At 64.2% G+C, this 20666-nt stretch overlaps 1 protein-coding gene across 2 annotated transcripts; it reads right to left on the reverse strand.

The window, feature by feature from the left end:
* Window positions 1-832: 832 nt before the first annotated feature.
* COQ8B (coenzyme Q8B) lies at window positions 833-11608 on the reverse strand. Of its 2 annotated transcripts, XM_037884398.2 has the most exons (15): window positions 11522-11607; window positions 10874-10982; window positions 7868-8191; window positions 7402-7468; window positions 6897-6974; window positions 6508-6633; window positions 6037-6122; window positions 5690-5830; window positions 5143-5224; window positions 4827-4920; window positions 4272-4413; window positions 3261-3368; window positions 2365-2430; window positions 1776-1862; window positions 833-1321 (listed from the first exon to the last, which is right to left on the reverse strand). In XM_037884398.2, exons 2-15 carry the CDS (start codon window positions 10973-10975, stop codon window positions 1037-1039), a joined length of 1788 nt encoding a protein of 595 aa, XP_037740326.1. In that variant the 5' UTR covers window positions 10976-10982; window positions 11522-11607; the 3' UTR covers window positions 833-1036. The 2 variants fall into 2 exon arrangements, with proteins under 2 accessions (XP_037740326.1, XP_037740327.1); XM_037884399.2 differs by lacking the exon at window positions 3261-3368 and having other exon boundaries at window positions 11522-11608.
* Between the last annotated feature and the right edge of the window lie 9058 nt (window positions 11609-20666).

Consider the following 20666-nt stretch of genomic DNA (forward strand, 5'->3'; position numbering starts at 1 on the left):
TCAGATTAAAACCAGCTGCCTGCTCCTGAGGAATGGGCCACGGGGCCTTTTCCCTCTAGGGGGCGCTGGCTCCGATCCAACCCCAGCGGGGGACGGGCTGGCTCAGGGGGGCAGGGAATGGGGCACGGGCCTGTCCCCTCTAGTCTGCCTGGGGCCCGGCAGGGCGAAGTGCCAGCTCCCGCAGTTGGCAGAGACGGCAGCTGGAGCTGGCTTCCCGGGGGGGCAGCGGGCACACGGCCGGGAACTCGTCTCCATCAGGCCAGGCTCCCCGGGGATTTGGCTGTGAAGGGAGGATCCCCGGCAGTTCCCGGAATCGGCTCCCTCATGACCTGGCCCCATTCGCTCCCTGCTCTGGGGCTGGATTGTCCCCAGTCCTGCCCGCCCAGCCGGGGAAGCTGCAGCGGCGGGGTGGGGGCGGGGGGGGGCTGAAGACGCGAGATCAAAGCCTTGGAAAGAGACCAAAAGCTCCTGCCGCTGTCACGGGGCCTGAATGTGGGACACCGGGATGGTGCAGAGCTGGGGGGGAGGCTGGCCCTGCTGCAGGGGAGGAGCTGCAAAGATGGGGGGCCCAATGGGGGGGGGACCCTAAAATGGGAATTGCATCCATGTCTTCGCCTGGCTCTGCAGGAACCAGCTGGGGGCAGCAGGACTGCCCCCCAAATGCCCCCTAACCAACTGGGCCACCCTGTCTCCCTCCAGCTGGGCCAGCCTCTGCCCCCTGCAGCTCTCTCTGGGGGGAGCAGCAGTAGCGGGGGGGGGAGGAGGGGGGCGTGGAATCGGGACCTGACTCGGGGATGGGGGAGTGGCGGGGAAGAAACTGACGAGGCCCAGCCCAGGTGCCAGGATTTAATGGGCACAGAGCGGCGACAGGACCGCGACGCTCGCGGGCACGGCATGGCAGGGCCGCGGGCGCAGCCGGCGCCCGGAGCTCGGCCCACAGCTCCCAGCCCACGGCAGCGAGGGCTCCGGTCTCTCCGGTCAGCCAGGGTCTGGGTGCAGGGAGGTCCTGTTTGGGGTCCCAGGCCCTGCCCCGGCACTAGGCGCCCCGCTCCCGGGCCCAGTACTGCCCGTAGAGCTCCTGGAAGAGGCCGTGGCAGGGGACGCGGGCGCGCAGCCGGGCGCAGAGCAGGAAGCAGCCGGCCAGCTTGCGGTGCAGGGCGTAGCTCTCCTCGGGGGGCGGCGTCAGACGGTGGCGCAGCATGACGGGGATCAGGGCCTGCACGCGCCGCGTGGTGCTCTGGGCCCCGAAGTCAAAGAGCCCCGGGGCGGAGAAAGCCTCCCCCAGGATCATCACCGTGTCCACGTGCGCCTCCTCGAACTCCTGGGCACGGGGGGGGGCAGGGTCAGCTACTGGACCAGCCAAACCCCTGCACAGAACCCCCCAGCCCTGCCGGTGCCCCTCACCCCCGACCCGCGGCCCCCTGCTAGCCCGGCCCTGCCCCCCACCCAGCTCTGCCAGTGCCCCTCACTCCCGACCCGCGGCCCCCTGCTAGCCCGGCCCTGCCCCCCACCCAGCTCTGCCAGTGCCCCTCACTCCCAACCCATGGCCCCCTGCTAGCCCAGCCCTGCCCCCCACCCAGCTCTGCCGGTGCCCCTCATTCCTGACCCACAGCCTCTGCTAGCCCGGCCCTGGGCCCCCCAAGTCCTGCCGGTGCCCCTCACTCCTGACCCGCAGCCCCTGCTAGCCCGGCCCAGCCTGGCCCCCCAGCGCCCCTGACTCTCCACCCACAGAGTCCCTGCTTGGCCGCCAGCACACACCCAGCCCAACTGCTCACCTTGGTCTCGAAGCCCGTCATGAACTTCAGGTCTTTGGATTTCTGGAGCACCTTGGCCCTGTCCCCCTCGGCTGCAGCTTTCATCACCTGCGGCAGGGAGGGGCCAGGTGAGAACAAGCTGCAGGGCGCCCCCTAGTGCCGCCCTAGGGTCAGCCCTGACTGCCAGCCCCGACTGCCAGCCCCCGCCCCCTGCTGGCCCCTGCCCCCTGCAGCACAGCGCCCCCTTGTGCCGCTCGCCAGCACCGACTGCCAGGGGAGAGCACCCCCCGTCGCATCGGGCGCAGCACAGACCCCAACCGAGATCAGGGCCCCTTAGCACCAGGCACCGCACAGAGAGTGAGAGACGGTCCCTGCCCCAAAGAGCTCCCAGTCTGAACAGACACAGGGTGGGAGGAGAAACTGAGGCACGGGGCGGGGCGCTAACTTGCCCAGAGCTGGGAAGGGAATCCAGGTGTCCCATCAACGCAGCGCCCTAGCCCCCTGCCCCCTCTGCCTCTAACCCCGCGGGCTCTGAGGCAGCAGCCGGGACGTCCCCAGTACAGACAGGCAGGCTCCTGCGGGGTGGGCGGCCAGGCAAACGCGCCCATACCTCGATGTAGTGATGGGTGAACTCTCTGCTGAAGGGCCGGCTTGCTCCGAAATCCAGCAAGGTCACCTGGAACGAACGACAGCAGCGGCTCAGAGCCCCGGGCAGCTTCTTAGGGGGCTGCCTGCATTGGGCTGCGGCTCAGGCCTGCTCCGGGCACGGGCACCACACCAGGAAATGTCAGGATCGCCTGATTTCGAGCAGGGCCCCACCCGGCACACCTGTGGAACTCGCTGCTGCTGGGCCATGAGAATGCTCTGTACTCAGCTGGCCTTCGCCGGCGGCTGGGGCTCTGCCTGGCGCTCGGCCAGAGGGGTTTTTAGCTGATGTATTTTTTATTGCCCGGGCCACGGAGCGGATCTGCGAGCTCCTCGCTGGAGAGAGGACCCGATGAATAATTCAGCCGCAGAGCACTGGGTGGATTGGGATCGATGCGCCCCATGGGATGGAGGGGGAACTACTATGCGTATTAGGGTAGCCATAGAGGCCAGGGGGGTGATTACTATGTATATTACAGTACCCCTAAAGGCCAGAGTTGGGGGGGGGCAACTATTACATGTATTAGGGTAGCTCCTAGAGGCCAGGGTCCTGGGGGGCAATTACTATGTGTATCACAGTAGCCCCTGGGTTGGGAGGCCCTGGGGGGCAATTACTATGTGTATTACGGTAACCCCACCTCCCAGGGGGGCCCTGGCGTGACTCTTGCTCCCAGCAGAGACCCCGGAGCCAGCAGCCCCGCGAGGGGCAGAACGGTGGAAAGGGGGCCGGGGGGCTCCCCCCACCCCCGGGAGGCTGGCATGGGCTCACCCGCTCTCCTGCAGCCCCCCTGGCTCCGGTGCTGCCCTGCAGAGCGTGCCCCCCCCATGGTTCCCCTCCCCCGGCCGGGGCCCACACCCCACCTGGTGCTTGCGCGCGTCGTAGAAGAAGTTGGCCCAGTTGGGGTCCGTCTGCATGAAGCGGAACTGGAAGAGCTCCCGCAGACAGAGGCGCAGGACATTGTGACAGATCTGGGGGGGCAGCGGGGGAGGGGAATCACCGGCAGGCCGGGCCCCGGGATCGCAGTTATGGTAGCTTCGATCGGGGGCCCTGCCGCGCCAGGCGCTGCACAGGCATGGAGCCAGCCAGGGCCTGCCCCACAGGGTCACAATCCCCACGCTGCCAACCCGGAGACGCGGGGACTGGCTCCAGGGCACACAGCAGCTTAGAGGCAGAGCTGGGATAGAACCCAGGTGTCCTGGCTCCCAGCCCCCTGCTCTCACCACTAGCCCCCACTCCCCTCCCAGAGCCGGGGATGGGACCCAGGAGTCCTGGCTCCCAGCCCCCCCTGCTCTCACCACTAGACCCCACTCCCCTCCCAGAGCTGGGGAGAGAACCCAGGTGTCCAGGCTCCCAGCCCCCCTGCTCTCACCACTAGACCTCACTCCCCTCCCAGAGCCAGGGACAGAACCCAGGCGTCCTGGCTCCCAGCCCCCCTGCTCTCACCACTAGACCCCACTCCCCTCCCAGAGCTGGGGAGAGAACCCAGGAGTCCTGGCTCCCTGCCCCCCCGCTCTCACCACTAGACCCCACTCCCCTCCCAGAGCTGGGGAGAGAACCCAGGTGTCCTGGCTCCCTGCCCCCCCGCTCTCACCACTAGACCCCACTCCCCTCCCAGAGCTGGGGAGAGAACCCAGGTGTCCTGGCTCCCTGCCCCCCCGCTCTCACCACTAGACCCCACTCCCCTCCCAGAGCTGGGGAGAGAACCCAGGTGTCCTGGCTCCCAGCCCCCCTGCTCTCACCACTAGACCCCACTCCCCTCCCAGAGCTGGGATAGAACCCAGGTGTCCTAGTTCCCAGCCCCCTGCTCTCACCAAAAGCCCCCATCCCCCCGGGGGGGCAGCCCGGCTGTCGTGTTCGTCAGACCAGCTCACCTCGTTCCGGATGTCCTGGGGCAGCTCCAGGCACTGATCCAGGGGGACGCCGCTCCCCAGCTCCATGGTCAGCACCCGCCGCGTCGTCAGCTCGCCCACCACCCTGGGCACCTCGAAGAAAGGGTCGCCGGCCAGGAGCTGCCTGGGGGGTCAGCAGGATGCCGCTGGCTACCCCCGCTTTGCCAGCCAGGAGCCCCCAGCCCCTACCCCCAGGGGCAGGAAGCCACCAGGCCCCCACCTCTGAGCTGGCAGGACACTGCTTCTAGGGGGCCGGGCAGCCCTGCTAGAAGGGGGCCAAGGAGTAGCCCACAGGTGGCTTAGCTCAGTTGGAGCCGTGCGTGCCGGGACACGGAGTCCCCGGGGGCCGCCCCGCTAACGCCGGAGCCGTGCGTGCCGGGACACGGAGTCCCCGGGGGCCGCCCCGCTAACGCCGGAGCCGTGCGTGCCGGGACACGGAGTCCCCGGGGGCTGCCCCGCTAACGCCGGAGCCGTGCATGCTGCCCTGAGTGTGGGCTGGGGGGCCAGGATCCTGCCCGGGGGCCCCGCGGTCGGTACCTGAAGCTCCGGGCACAATCGGCCTCGCGCCGGTAGTCACACTCCCACTCCAGCTCTCTCTGCAGCACCTGCAGCGTGTTGTTGGCGAAGAGGCCTGGGGAGGGCGGGGGGGGGGGGTGAGGCTGCGGGCTCGGGGGGGCTCCCCTCTGCCTGCAGCAGGCGATGCAGCCCCCGAGGGAAGGGGGCACCTCGTGCCCAGGCTGGCGGGGTCAGGAAGGAAGCCCCGGGACAGCAGGACACGCCCAGGGAAGGGGGCAGGCGAGACGCTGGGTAACGCCCCCCCCCCCCCCCCCCCGGGCCCGGCGCAGACCCTTACCCGCCGGGAGCACCACGGTGAGCCTCAGCAGGGCCACCAGGTTCTCCACGTCGCTCCGGATGCTCTGGGCTATGCCCGGGTACTGCGGGGAGGGAGAGAGAGGCGCTGGCTCGGAGAACGGAGCGGGGAGCGCCAGGCCCCCCCCAGCTCGGAGCCCTTCCCAACCCTGCCCGGGGATCAACCAGGGCCACTGCCCCACTCAGCAGAAACTGGGGTACCCATGAGGGAAGGGAGCTGATTCAGGTCACAAAGCAAGGCAGCAGCAGAACTAGGAATAGAACCCAGGCGTCCTGGCTCCCAGCCCCCCCTGCTCTAACCACTAGACCCCACTCCCCTCCCACAGCCACGGAGAGAACCCAGGAGTCCTGGCTCCCAGCCCTCCTGCTCTAACCACTAGCCCCCACTCCCCTCCCACAGCCAGGGAGAGAACCCAGGAGTCCTGGCTCCCAGCCCCCTGCTCTAACCCCTCCCTGATGCTCCCTCTATAATTGGCCCTGGCTACCCTGAGGCTGCCACCCATGGGTGCTGGGGGGCACAGGCTGCTCACCTGGATCTTCATGGCCACCTCCGTCCCGTCGCGCAGCACCCCGAGGTGCACCTGGCCGATGGAAGCTGCTGCGAAGGGTGTCTCCTCAAAGGAGGCCACCTTCTCCCGCCAGTCCGGCCCCAGCTCCTCTGCCAGCACCCTCTGAAACGCCAGAGGGGGGGAGAGACAGGCTCAGCCGGCGCCCTGCCCCGGGCCAGCCCAGCCACCCCCCGGGGGCATCTCATCTCTTGGGCACCGGCTCCACGGGCCTGGGGGATCTCAGTCCCGTCGCCAGCAGGACGCTGCAGCAGCAGCCGGGCTGTGCCTGGCCCCCCCGGGATACCCGCCGTGGGGCGGCCCTCACTCACCCTGGTCTGCCAGGCCGGCATGAAGTCCGCGCTCTGCCGCACCCGCGCGAAGATCCGCTGTAGCTGCGGGCTGAGGAAGCTGTTATCTGCGGGGAGAAGCCGGCCGGTCAGCGGGGTGCTCCCGGGCCCAGACGCGCCCCCCACACCCTGCCAGACTCAGCCCCCGGGAGAGGCAGCCAGGCTCAGACTAGAGCCTCCCTGTGCAGCCCAACCCAGAGAGCCTGGCTCCCTGCCCCCCATCCCTGCCCTGGGGGTTACAGCTCTAACCCCCCCGCTCTGTACCCTGGGCCCCTATGTCAGCTAGAGCAGCCTGCGGGCCCCGAGCGTCACTGACACCCAGCCCGTGACATTCGTGTGCCCGGCGTGCGGGGTGGGGGGCTTCCTGTGCACACCCGCCCCCTCCAGGGACGGGCCCTCCTCCCAAGACTGAGGGGCCAGGGCCAAGGGGGGGCCAGGCGGGTAGGCGCCTACCTTGGATACTCAGCATCTGCCCGATTTTGAGGGCGGCGCCCCGCACCCTGCACAGCGTGTCCACGATCCGCGCCGCGTTGGCCTCCGACAGGAAGGGGCTGGAGCCCGGGACGGGGCTGCTGCCGTCTGTGCAAAGGGGGCAGGGAGTGAGGTGGGGGGTGCGGGGGACCTAGGGCTAGTTCCTTGGGGGACTGACACCCACATCTCAGCAGCCACCGGCCCCCATGGGAGATCAATGGGCCAGCAACCCAGTCCCCTCTGACCCCTGTCCCAGCTCCCCCCACCCCCTCCCCAGCCCCCACCACCCCCTAGAGGTATATGGGCCACGGGGATCCAGTCTCCAGGGCTCCCCCTTTGAGAGCCAGGCAGGAGCCAGCCCCACAACTTACCCCTTGGCTTCTTCTCCCCATTGAGCGAGTTCTTGGCCACCTCTGCCAGGGCCCCGATGCCCAGACCCACCGCCAGACCTGGGGAGAGAGGCACAGGTCAGAGGGCTGCTCCTTGGGGGGCTGGGCAGAGGGGGAACCCGCTGGGGGGCTGAGGGGGCGAGGCCGGGGATCCCGCACAGGGCGAGCCATTGGCCAGGCTGAGACGTGGGGCGCGCCAGCCCCTTGCTGGCAGAGGGTGTTGGCCAGTCCCCAGGAGGGTCACATTCTGCATTCGGAAAGGGGCTGCGAGGGGGGGGCAGGAGGCCCCCCCGGTACACACACATAGCAACACGCTCCTCACGCGCTAGTGATCTCACCCACTGGTGATACAACACGCACAGAGAGAGCAGGGCCCATCCCGTCCAGCAGGGGGCAGTAGGGAGGCAGACAGACAGACCCCCCCACTCCCTCCCCAGGGCAGGGACACGGACACCCCCCCTCAGCCCCGGGCTCTCACGGACTCTACCTCCGAAGCTGGCGAGCCGACCGACGCGCGATGCGGGCACCGTCCGCTCCCGGGCTCTCTCGCTCAGCTGGCGGGAAGAGAAGAGGGGCAGGGCTGGGGGGCCAGCGTGTCCAGCGGGGGAGGGGGCAGGTCTGTGACGTGGGGGCTCCGTTCCCACGCTCCACCTCTGCCCCTGCCCGGTGACCCTGGGGACGTCCCTGCCCCGCCTCGTGCCTCGGTTTCCCCTCTCCCTGTGTCGGTCTGCGCACTCCTTGGAACGCCCAGGACTTCAGTACGTGCTGAGGCCCCTTTCAGGTGTCCCAAGCAACCCCCGCCCCAGCCCCTTTTGCCTGTCCTGGACCAAGAGTCCGATTAAAAGACACCCCCCCAGCCCCCTTTCCCCAGACAGCACTCCCCCCCTGCATGCCAAGGCCTGGCTGTGCCTGCGCCCCCCTCCCCCCAGCGTCTCCCACTGACCCCTCCTCACCTTCTGCCTAGGAGCCCGAGCCGGCTCCTCCGGGCCCATCTTCCGCCTGGCCTCCCGGGCTCTGCGGATGTCGTCGGCCGCCAGGGCTCCCAGGGCCGCGTCTCGGTGGAAGAGCCGGCCGGGGCCAAGACCGGGGCACCCGGAGCCCCTGGTGCCGGCGCGTGCCGTGGGCAGGGGGGGAGGAGCCGACCGGCCAGAAGCCCTGGGAGCTGTGGGGGGTCTCGCTAACAGAGACAAGCCTGGGGGCTGCTGGGGGGCCCCGTTTGGACCCCATGTGCCACTTCTCTCTCTTGGGACGAGGTCCTGGTGCCCCCAGATTCCTGCCTGGAACAGGAAAATCAGAGAATGTGTCTGTGCGTGCCCATGCGCGAGTGTGTGTCCGTGCGTGTGTGAGTCCATGCAAGTGTGTGTGTGTGACTGTGTGTGTGCGTCCGTGCGTGTGCAAGTGTGTGTCCGTGCACGTGCGTCCCTGCACAAGTGTGAGAGGAGCTTGCCCTGAATTCCCTTCACACGCCCCCACGGCACCCGGCAGGTCACGGGCACTGCCTGGACCAACCCACCCCGCCCTTTCCCCTGCGGAAGCTTGGTGGGCGACGGGGAAGAGCCAGCGTCCAACTGCAGCCTCCGTGGGGCCGTCAGGGTGGAAACACTAGTGGCTTCTCACCCACCTGGGCAGGGAGGAGAACCGGCTACTGGGCCAGCCCTCACAGGGTCTGGATGGGCCCAAGAGGATACAGCACCGAGCGCGGGACCGGAGAGTCAGAGAAGTACGAGCAGAGAGAGACACGGAGATGGGAGGACGGAAGGATACACACCGGGAAGAGAGGGACGGATAGACGGGGGTTGGAATGGGAGGACGGATGGATACACACGGCGGTGGAAGAGAGGGACGGATGGACGGGGGGTGGGATGGCTGGAGATGGGGTGGAGGGATGGATACACACCGGGAAGAGAGGGACAGATGGATGAGGTGGAGATGGGAGGATGGATGGATACACACCGTGAAGAGAGGGAGGGATGGACGGGGGGTGGGATGGCTGGAGATGGGAGGACGGATGGATACACACCGGGAAGAGAGGGAGGGATGGACGGGGTGGAGACGGAAGGAGGGATGGATACACACGGCGGTGGAAGAGAGGGACGGATGGACGGGGGGTGGGATGGCTGGAGATGGGGTGGAGGGATGGATACACACCGGGAAGAGAGGGACAGATGGATGAGGTGGAGATGGGAGGATGGATGGATACACACCGTGAAGAGAGGGAGGGATGGACGGGGGGTGGGATGGCTGGAGATGGGAGGACGGATGGATACACACCGGGAAGAGAGGGAGGGATGGACGGGGTGGAGACGGAAGGAGGGATGGATACACACGGCGGTGGAAGAGAGGGACGGATGGACGGGGGGTGGGATGGCTGGAGATGAGGTGGAGGGATGGATATACACCGGGAAGAGAGGGACGGATGGGTGGGGTGGAGATGGGAGGACGGATGGATACACACCGGGAAGAGAGGGAGGGACGGATGGACGCGGTGGAGATGGGAGGACGGATGGATACACACCGGGAAGAGAGGGACGGATGGGTGGGGTGGAGATGGGAGGACGGATGGATACACACGGCGGTGGAAGAGAGGGACGGATGGACGGGAGGTGGGATGGCTGGAGATGGGGCAGAGGGATGGATACACACCGGGAAGAGAGGGACGGATGGGTGGGGTGGAGACGGGAGGAGGGATGGATACACACGGCGGTGGAAGAGAGGGACGGATGGACGGGGGGTGGGATGGCTGGAGATGGGGCGGAGGGATGGATACACACCGGGAAGAGAGGGACGGATGGGTGGGGTGGAGACGGGAGGAGGGATGGATACACACGGCGGTGGAAGAGAGGGAGGGATGGACGGGGGGAGGGATGGACGGGGGGTGGGGCGGAGGGATGGATACACACCGGGAAGAGAGGGACGGATGGGTGGGGTGGAGATGGGAGGACGGATGGATACACACGGTAGTGGAAGAGAGGGACGGATGGACGGGGGGTGGGATGGACGGAGATGGGGCAGAGGGATGGATACACACCGGGAAGAGAGGGATGGATGGACGGGGGGTGGGATGGCTGGAGATGGGGCAGAGGGATGGATACACACCGGGAAGAGAGGGACGGATGGGTGGGGTGGAGACGGGAGGAGGGATGGATACACACGGCGGTGGAAGAGAGGGAGGGATGGACGGGGGGTGGGATGGCTGGAGATGGGGCGGAGGGATGGATACACACCGGGAAGAGAGGGACGGATGGACGCGGTGGAGACGGGAGGAGGGATGGATACACACGGCGGTGGAAGAGAGGGACGGATGGACGGGGGGTGGGATGGCTGGAGATGGGGCAGAGGGATGGATACACACCGGGAAGAGAGGGACGGATGGACGCGGTGGAGACGGGAGGACGGACGGATACACACGGTGGTGGAAGAGAGGGACGGATGGACGGGGGGGTGGGATGGACGGAGATGGAGATCGGAGAGAGGGGCAGCTACGCACGGCGATGGACGGAGGGAAGAACAGAGACGGGACGGAGCTGAGAGAGGCGGGTGGCCCTGCTGCAAAGGGACGGACGCCCAGGGCGAGGGGAGAGGTGGACGGACGGATACGCACAGAGACGGAGTGGCCGGGCGGTTGAAGAGGGACGGGATGGAGACAGGGCGGACGGAAGGACGGACAGGCGCAGATGGACGGGGGGACGGACGGGTGCAGGGGTGCGGAGATGGGGTGGGTGGATAGACGGAGGCGGGACGGAGGGACGGATGGGGGCACAGACGGACGGACGGGGATGGGACGGACGGGGGGACAGGTGCAGATGGACGGAGACGGGACAGAAGGACGGTGACGGATGGACGGGGGGACGGACAGGTGCGGGGGGGGACGGGGGGGCTGCATTTGGTGACAGGCCGACGGGCCCCGCAGCCCCTGACCCACCCGCCCGCCCCACGTGTGCCCGGCCGGGGTCACTCACCCTGCGTCCGGCCAGTGCCCAGGTCCGGGGCAGCCCCCGCGGGGCCCCCCCCAGCACCTCGCCCAGGGCGCCCCGCAGCGCCCCCCGCAGCTCCGGCCACATGCTGCACCTGGGGGGGGCAAAGGTCACTGGCCCCGCCTACCCCCCACCCAGGAACGGCCCCGCCCCCCACGGCTCCTCCCCCAACCGGGGGGGGGGGCGCCCCTCCCCCGGCCCCTCCCCCACCCGCGGGGGTCGCCCCGCCCCCCACGGACCCTGCCCCGCCCCCGGCGCCTCCCCCACCCGCGGGGGTCGCCCCGCCCCCCCCGGCCCCTGCCCCGCCCCCCCCACCCGCGGGGGTCGCCCCGCCCCCCGGCCCCTCCCCCACCCGCGGGGGTCGCCCCTCCCCCCACGGCCCCTCCCCCACCCGCGGGGGTCGCCCCTCCCCCCACGGCCCCTCCCCCACCCGCGGGGGTCGCTCCTCCCCCCACGGCCCCTCCCCCACCCGCGGGGGTCGCCCCTCCCCCCACGGCCCCTCCCCCACCCGCGGGGGTCGCTCCTCCCCCCGCGGGGGTCGCTCCTCCCCCCACGGCCCCTCCCCCACCCGTGGGGGTCGCCCCGCCCCCCACGGTCCCTCCCCCACCGGCGGGGGTCGATCCCGGTTCTCACCCGGGTCCGCCGCCCCGCGCCGGCTCCTGCTGCCGCCTCCGCTTCCAGGTTCTGCGGGGCCCCGCCCCTCCGGCCGAGAGGAGCCAATCAGGGCCTTGGCCGCGTGACTGCCGGCCGGGACAGCCAATGGGAGGAACTAGAAAGGGGCGAGGCCCCGCCTCCTGCTGGGGTCTGGGAGCGCTCACGTGTGTTGGGGCGGGGCAATGCCCGCGCATTTGCACACTCGCCAACCCCTTGCACTATCATTGCACACTCGTCACAGACTCGATGGCTCCTTCCACACTCACTGCCACAGGGTGTCATCATTGCACACGTGCTGCCCCATTGCACACTGATCGCACACTCCCCGGTTCATTGCACACTTGCCGGCCGGTTGAACACTGATTGCACACTCCCTAGTTCATTGCACACTCACTGCCCCATTGCACACTGATCGCACACTCCCCAGTTCATTGCACGCTCGCTGGCCAGTTGGACACTGATTGCACACTCCCCAGTTCATTGCACACTCGCTGGCCAGTTGGACACTAATTGCACACTCCCCAGTTCACTGCACACTCGCTGCCCCATTGCACACTGATCGCACACTCCCCGGTTCATTGCACGCTTGCCGGCCGGTTGGACACTGATCGCACACTCCCCAGTTCACTGCACACTCGCTGCCCCATTGCACACTGATCGCACACTCCCCAGTTCATTGCACGCTCGCTGGCCAGTTGGACACTGATTGCACACTCCCCAGTTCATTGCACACTCGCTGGCCAGTTGGACACTAATCGCACACTCCCCAGTTCATTGCACACTCGCTGGCCAGTTGGACACTAATCGCACACTCCCCAGTTCACTGCACACTCGCTGCCCCATTGCACACTGGTTGCACACTCCCCAGTTCATTGCACACTCACTGGCTGGTTGGACACTAATCGCACACTCCCCAGTTCATTGCACGCTCGCTGGCCGGTTGGACACTGATTGCACACTCCCCAGTTCATTGCACACTCACTGCCCCATTGCACACTGATCGCACACTCCCCAGTTCATTGCACGCTCGCTGCCCCATTGCACACTGATTACACACTCCCCAGTTCATTGCACGCTCGCTGGCTGGTTGGACACTAATCGCACACTCCCCAGTTCACTGCACACTCGCTGCCCCATTGCACACTGATTGCACACTCCCCAGTTCATTGCACACTTGCTGGCTGGTTGCACACTTGTCCAGCTCCTTGTTCACTCCATGATGCTGCCCATGGATTCCTGGTCCGCCTTGAGGCCAGTGGCTGGATTCGGGCCTGTGCAGAGCTGGGATTTGGCTGTTCCCGTCCCTGGGATGCCTTCCTCCCCCCCAGCACGGTTTGGGCTGAAAGGTTAAAAGCTACAATAATCTTGTCACAGCACCTGGGGGTGAAAGGGTGAGTGGGGAGACCCCGGCTCTGCCCCCAAGAGACAAAAGCCCCCCAGGCCCCAGCTCCCTGCACGTGTGACCTTTGCAGAGTCTGTGTGTTACGCTGCAGCAAAGCCGGGGCCACGCTGTCATGGGGCCACACACGAAGGCTGCTCCGAACTCCAGGGCAGGGAGGACTCAGAGGAGGCGAGAACCCAGCCCCAAAAGTCCAGCCCCATCCCTGGCCACCTGAGCAAAAGGAGAATCCCCATTAGCTGTTAGCAGTACAGGGCTCATGACACTAGATAAGGTCCATCAATGGCTATTAGCCAGGGTGGACAGGGACAGTGTCCCTAGCCTCTGTTTGCCAGAAGCTGGGAATGGGCGATAGGGGATGCATCACTCGGTGATTCCCTGTTCTCTTCATTGCCTCTGGGGCCCCTGGCACTGGCCACTGCCGGAGGACAGGACACTGGGCTAGACGGACCTTTGGGCTGACCTGGTCCGGCTGCTCTTGTGTTCACAGAGGAGCATTTAGGATTGCATCCAGAACAGGGCAACACACACAGAGCAGGGCTCAGTCCCTCCAGCAGGGGGCAGCAGGAACACACCCACACACAAACACACCCACACACGCAGAGCAGGGATCAGCCCCTCCAGCAGGGGGCAGCAGGGACACACACACACAAACACACAAACACACCCACACACGCAGAGCAGGGATCAGCCCCTCCAGCAGGGGGCAGCAGGAACACACCCACACACAAACACACCCACACACGCAGAGCAGGGATCAGCCCCTCCAGCAGGGGGCAGCAGGGACACACACACACACAAACACACCCACACACGCAGAGCAGGGCTCAGCCCCTCCAGCAGGGGGCAGCAGGGACACACACACACAAACACACCCACACACACAGAGCAGGGCTCAGCCCCTCCAGCAGGGGGCAGCAGGGACACACCCACACACAAACACACCCACACACGCAGAGCAGGGCTCAGCCCCTCCAGCAGGGGGCAGCAGGGACACACACACACAAACACACAAACACACAAACACACCCACACACACAGAGCAGGGCTCAGCCCCTCCAGCAGGGGGCAGCAGGGACACACACACACCCACCCCACACACAAACACACCCACACACGCAGAGCAGGGCTCAGCCTCTCCAGCAGGGGGCAGCAGGGACACACACACACAAACACACAAACACACAAACACACCCACACACGCAGAGCAGGGCTCAGCCCCTCCAGCAGGGGGCAGCAGGAACACACCCACACACAAACACACCCACACACGCAGAGCAGGGCTCAGCCCCTCCAGCAGGGGGCAGCAGGGACACACACACACACAAACACACCCACACACGCAGAGCAGGGCTCAGCCCCTCCAGCAGGGGGCAGCAGGGACACACACACACACAAACACACCCACACACGCAGAGCAGGGCTCAGCCCCTCCAGCAGGGGGCAGCAGGGACACACACACACACAAACACACCCACACACGCAGAGCAGGGCTCAGCCCCTCCAGCAGGGGGCAGCAGGGACACACACACACACACAAACACACAGGCACAGAGACCGGGGTGGGGGGGGGGAGACACACACAGACAGCGCCACCTGTCTCATCTGAGGACCTCCAAGCAAGACAAGGACCCAAGAAGAGACAAAACAATCTCCCGTCACCCTTGTGCGAGCCCGAGTGAGCCAGACACCGCGAGCGAGCGCTCGCTCTGCCCCAGCAAGTCCCCTGGGGTGGGACTGGAGACCTTGCCTTGGAGCTGAATTCAATTTGGTTGAAAGAAGCAACTTAGTACAGAGTGTGCGTGTGCGTGCGTGTGTGTCCCTGCTGCCCCCTACTGGAGGGGCTGAGCCCTGCTCTGTGTGTGTGAGAGGAGAGCTGACACCAGAGTTATTGGATCCTGCACAGGGAGGAACAGCTGGACGGCAATCTGAGGCAAAGACCGTGATTTATTCACTCCTTTCGTTCCAGATGGGTGGAATTAGGACATAATTCCCCCTCCCCCAACCTTTCCTCCTAGTGAAAACAAGGCCTAAGGCTTTTGGACAGAACCAGGAACACTCCTCCCCGCTCTAACCACCAGCCCCCACGCCCCTCCCAGAGCCAGGGAGAGAACCCAGGAGTCCTGGCTCCCAGCCCCCCTGCTCTAACCACCAGCCCCCACGCCCCTCCCAGAGCCAGGGAGAGAACCCAGGAGACATGCCAAGAAATGCATGACCCACACAAAGCATGAGATTTTTGTTTTTAATAATATATTTTGGAATCATCTCATTTGTGGTTCTGGTTTTGGAGCCCGGAGCCTGCAGACGCTTCCTGTTTACGAGCTGTTCGCCAGGCCCAGCAGGGCTAGCAACTTTCTGTTTATTAAAAATAAAAATTAACGCCTAGCGTCTCAGGGATTGCCCCGTGACTCCAGGCGCTGGGGCTTTACGAGAGACCCCAAATAGCAGAAGATTAGTGTCAAAATTGCAAGAGCTGGCCGCTCTGTGACGGAGCAGGCAGATGAGTCAAAGACAGTGTGACCAACTCCTGGGATTTTGTCACAAGTCTTGTGAGATTTGGGGGTTTCCTTGGATTCCCGGCTCCAGGCGTCAGGGGCTATGTGACAATCTCCGTTCCGGAAGGGTTAGAACCTGCCCCTTCGGAGGCAGCGGGAGTTTTGTCACTGATTTCAGCAGGGTCAGGAGTCCCAGCCTGCTTCTAGCACTCACAGCGGCAGGAAAGGGCTTTGAAATGGGACTTAAGTGGTACCCAAAGGCTGGGAAACCAGCAGGCAAATCACCAGCACCCCCCATAATAACAAACAGTCATTGTAAAAATGATGATTGGAAAGCCCATCTCATGAGATTTGGGAGCCTGGCGCGTGGTTAAAAACCCCTCAGGATTTTGGGTGTGTGATTTGTGAAACAAAATCTCAGGATTTTAAACAGAATCTTGTGATTTTGGGTGCCCCAGCCCGTGAATTTGGAGCACTCAGGGGTGGGGATGCTGGAAAGACCAGGGTGTAAGTGACGTGGGCCCCGCGGTGCCGGGGTGCGCTTATCCCGAGGTGTTGGGAAATTGATGGTGGAGCAACCCCATCCCGCCCTCATCTGCGGGGTGGGAACTTTGTTGTAGCTTCAGGGTTGTGGCCTGGTTTGCCATCTCACACACATGCTTTGCTAGGGAAACATTTAGTCTCCCACCCCGGGGTTTGTCAGGACCCACACAGCTGCTCTTGTTTGTTGTGTCTGGTCCCGTGGCTGGGCTAGCCGGGATATCGGATATCTGCCCGTCTCTGTGTATGGGTTGTGTCTGTGTCTCCAGGTGTGCATGGCTCTATGTGGTGTCTGTGTGTTGTGTCTGTGTTTGTGTGTTGTGTCTGAGCGTCATCTGTGTGTCTGCACGTTGTGTGTGTCTGTGTTTGTGTTGTCTCTGTGTCTGGGTTGTGTGTCTGCATGTCTCTGTGTTGTCTCTGTCTCGTCTCTGTGTATTGTGTTTGTGTTATCTGTATGTTGTCTTTGTGTCCGTCTGTGTTTGTGTGTTGCGTCTGGGTGTCGACTCTGTCTCTGTGTTTGTGTGATCTCTGTCTCTGTGTCTGTGTTGCGTGTCTCTATGTTGTGTCTGCCTGTGTTTGTGTTATCTCTGTGTCTGTGTGTTGTGTGTGTATCCGCCTGTGTTGTGTCCCTGGCCCGCTTGGGACATGCATCCCCGTTCAATCCCCTCAACCCTGATCATTCTTTCCCAAGCAGCCGGGGCCCCGGCCCATCTCTGCCCTGACCCTGCGGCCGGGGCCCCGGCCCAGCTCTGCCCTGACCCTGCGGCCGGGGCCCAATGTCGCACTGACTTCGGGGGGCCCAGCTCCACCTGTGCCCTTGGGGGGGTGTCAGATCCCCTAGCGCCCGCTCTGAGCTGGGCCCGACCCCGCGCGCACTGCAGGGACATGACACACAAGTGAGAAGCAAACGAGCCGGGCGGCCGGGGAAGGGGGAAAGGAGCCGACGGTCCAGACGGGCCCAGTGGTGCGGGCTGGGCTGGGCGATTCCCAGCTAGCTGCCTCCATCCCTTTGCTCTGGAGCGATGGGCAGGGGATATTGGCCAAGCCAAGCCTGGGGTCTGAGCCACCACGGCAGGGGGCTGGGAGCCAGCGGCCTGCTCTGGCCGGAGGGGCAGCCGGACACTGGGCTGGTGCCGGCGGAGAATCGGGAACGCGTCAGGCCCCTGCAGCCGAGGAAAATCCCAGCCAAGTTGCTTCCCGTTTCCCTGCTCCAGAGTGGGCTCAAGGGGAGGGGGAGGGAGAGGGGGATGGGGATGTGGATGGGATGCGATGGGATGGGGGGCCAGGTAGCCAGGACTCCTGGGTTCTCTCCCAGCTCTGGGAGGGGAGCAGGGTCCAGTAGTAAGAGCAGGAGGGGGCTGGGCGCCAGGACTCCTGGGTTCCTGGCTTTGCCACTGACTCCCTGGTTGCCCATGGGCAAGTCCTTGCCCCCTCTCTTTGTGTCAGTTTCCTGCTCTGTCACAGGGGCGAGGCCAGGGATTTGAGCGACGCCCAGGCCCCAGCGCTGGGTGCGATGAGGCAAAGGGCGATTGCGTAACCTCCCGGGATGGCGTTTCCTGGACATGGGGACATTCCCGGCCACAGGACGGTGCGTGCCGAGCAGCGGGGCCGGGCACAGGACGTGCCGTGCAGCCAGCAGGACAGCCCCGGGGGGCGTGGCGGGGACTGGACCCAGCCAGGGGGCCAGGAGACTCCGCCAGGGCCCACCTAGCCCAGCGTCCGGGCTCCCGGTGGTACCGAGCGGTGTCCACCCCCTGGGACCCCTGGGCATTTTTCTTTGTTCTTCCCCTGTCCCCAGGCTTCCCCCGCCCCGATCCTCTCCTGCCCTCTGGCCTTTAAACTGGAGAGTGGGTCAGGCTAAAAATAACCGACAACTAAGAGTTAAAACTCAGCTCCAAGCCCCCTGGCCAGTTTCTGTGGTTTGCCGATGCCACTTGGTGGCTGGTTTTAACGACACGCTGCGCTTCCCCCACGAAAGACCCAGACAAACACTGGAAAGTGACTAATCGCGCCGTCAGCTTCACTCCTTCCCCCGTGTAATGAAAGTGCACAAAATAAAACACACCTGTACCCGAAACCCTCCTGGCGGGCTTTCCCCTCCTCTCTCTCGCGCTAGGAAGCTCTGGTTTTACACGTGACGACAGCAGGTTTTTAAACAATCAGACACGGGTTTCTCTAGCCAATGGCGTCCCATGTGGGACGCTTCGGGCTTTTCAACACACACAGGTTGTCCCGCTTGAACTGTCCCTGGCAGTTAAAGATCGTAAGATCCCAGGGTTGTCTGTCTGTCTGGGTGTCGCTCTGAAGCCTGGATGTTGGAGACAGGTAGTCCCCGGTGCAGCTGCTTTCTCCCCTCCCAGCAGGGCTTTCCGAGAGACAGGAGCTGGTTTATGGAAGAAATCTTCCATCGACCTCACCGTGTCTACGCTGGGTCGGCTTCACAGCAGCGCTCACGGGCATGGATTTCTCACAGCCCTGGGCGACGTAGCTAGGTCGAGCTAAGTGCAGACCAGGCCTTGATCAGTTAAAAAACCAGCCAACCCACCCCTCCCACTGGCACGGGACACAAACCGCACGAGCGTGGGGAAGGCCCAGGTCGGAGACAGAAGCAGCTGCTGACTGCAGCTGACGGCTGGAACTTCGCATTTCCTGGCTCCTGCTGCCCTGATTTCAGACCCGCCACACTCGGGACTTCGCGGGAGGAAGTCCTGGCCAGGGCCCGGCTCCTCCTGACATGAGAGATGGAAAAAACCGGCATTGGTGTGCCCAGAGTTTTGGGTCTGGAAATTGCATCAGTCCAGAGCCTCTGGCCGCGTTTGCCGAGGACCCAGGCCGCTGGCGAGGGTGGGGAGCGGCTTGCTGCCAAACCCGCCCCCCCCAGCCACTCGACATGGAGAAGAAGCGACGCTGTCCCATGTGAATCGCTCGGGGTGTCGGCTCCAGGCTGGAGTGTGCGGACACCGCTGGTGGACGTACTGACATGGGCAGCTGTGAAAGGGGCCTGCCGGGCGGCGTTCATCTCGATGTGGCCGTGTCCCGTGTGCCACGCCTGACCCACTGCTTGGTGACTAACGTGCCCCATGCAGCTCTCCTTTGCCAGTGCGGTAACTCCTGGAGAGCATCCGCAGCCCAGCGTGGGTCCCCGCCCGTCTCCTTCTCCCGCGGGCCCTCTGCCAGCCACTGCGAGGCGGCCGAGGTGTCGCTGGGTTGAGTCAATTGACACCTGGTGCCAGCTGCACCCTCCTTGCCCGGCGGACGTGGGCTGGGCGATTCAGTCCTCAACCCGACCGATGCCTGTCCAGGGGTCTCCCTTTCCTCGGCAGCTGCTGGGAAGAGTTTTTCCTGAATTCCCCATGGAAGAGTCAGGAGACGAGACTGACCAGGGCTCGTTGCTTGCTGGGAAGTGAACCACGGGCCCGTAGCCATCACTGGCCGGCTGCTGGTGCAGAGATACTTGTGCTGGGACGGATTTTCCTTAGGAATGGCGGGGCCGGGTTCAGCCTCAAACAGCGCCGCTCGCTCGTCCCGTGCGGTGGGGGGAAACCAGGCAGTGTCCGGAGCCTGGGGCTGGTGCTCATGGAGAGTGTGACGGGTTCGGTCACAGAAACCCCCTTGGGACTGTCACCTGACATGCTGGAATTACCTCTGAGCCCGTTTTCTCTGCCAGTTTGGGCCTCCAGAACCCTGCCTTGTCGAGCCAGACACGCCAGCCTGCTGCAACACAGACCCAGGGTCCGACCACGCGCCCCAAAGCTGCAGACTTAACTGAAAACGGCTTAGCAAGTGCTCCTGTCTCCAGCACCCAGACACCCAGCTCCCAATGGGATCCAAACCCCAAATAAATCCATTTTACTCTGCATAAAGCTTACACAGGGTAAACGAATAAATTGTCCACACTCATAGAGAGATATGCCCAGCTGTTTGCCCCCACAGGTATTAATCACTTACTTAGGGTCAATTAATAAGCAAAAGTGATTTTATTAAGTGTAACAAGTAGGATTTAAGTGGTTCCAAGTAATAACAGACAGAACAAAGTAAGTGACCAAGCAAAATAAAACAAAACAGGCAAGTCTAAAAGTCTAATACGTTTAAGAAACTGAATACAGGTAAATCTCACCCTTGGAGATGTTCCAATACGCTTCTTTCACAGACTGGACTCCTTCCTTTCCCCTGGTACAGTCCTTCTTCCAGCTCAGGTGGTAACTAGGGGATTTCTCATGATTGCAGCCCCCTTTGTTCTGTTCCACCCCCTTTTATGGCTTTGGCCCAAAGCGGGAATCCTTTGTCTCTCTGGGTTCTTCCCCCTCCCCTTCTTCTCACTGGAAAAGCACCAGGTTTAAGATGGATTCCAGTACCAGGTGACATGGTCACGTGTCCTGTGAGACCCCCCCAAGCCTTCATTCTTCCTGGCCTGACTCACAGGAAGGCTTCCAAGTCAACAGAGCCATTTACACCCAACTGTCCTGGTCAATGGGAGCCATCAAGATTCCAAGCCACCATTAATGGCCCACACTTTGCATAATTACAACAGGCCCTCAGAATTATATTTCATATTCCTAGTTTCAGATACAAGAGTGATACATTTATACAAATAGGATGCCCACACTCAGGAGATTATAAGCTTTGTAACGATACCTTCCAAGAGACCTTTTGCATGAAGCATATTCCAGTTACGTCATATTCACACTCC

Source organism: Chelonia mydas, chromosome 23 (assembly GCF_015237465.2).
Source record: "Chelonia mydas isolate rCheMyd1 chromosome 23, rCheMyd1.pri.v2, whole genome shotgun sequence".
In the NCBI taxonomy this organism is placed as follows: Eukaryota; Metazoa; Chordata; order Testudines; family Cheloniidae; genus Chelonia; species Chelonia mydas.

Excerpts from the sequence above, each read along its gene's own strand:
- COQ8B (XM_037884398.2), bottom strand. The coding sequence starts at position 10,975 with ATGTGGCCGGAGCTGCGGGGGGCGCTGCGGGGCGCCCTGGGCGAGGTG. Across the intron at positions 6,123-6,507 it reads GCAGATGCTGAGTATCCAAG|ATAACAGCTTCCTCAGCCCG; the intron begins GTAGGCGCCTAC and ends TTCTCCCCGCAG. Across the intron at positions 1,322-1,775 it reads TGACGGGCTTCGAGACCAAG|GAGTTCGAGGAGGCGCACGT; the intron begins GTGAGCAGTTGG and ends CCCCGTGCCCAG.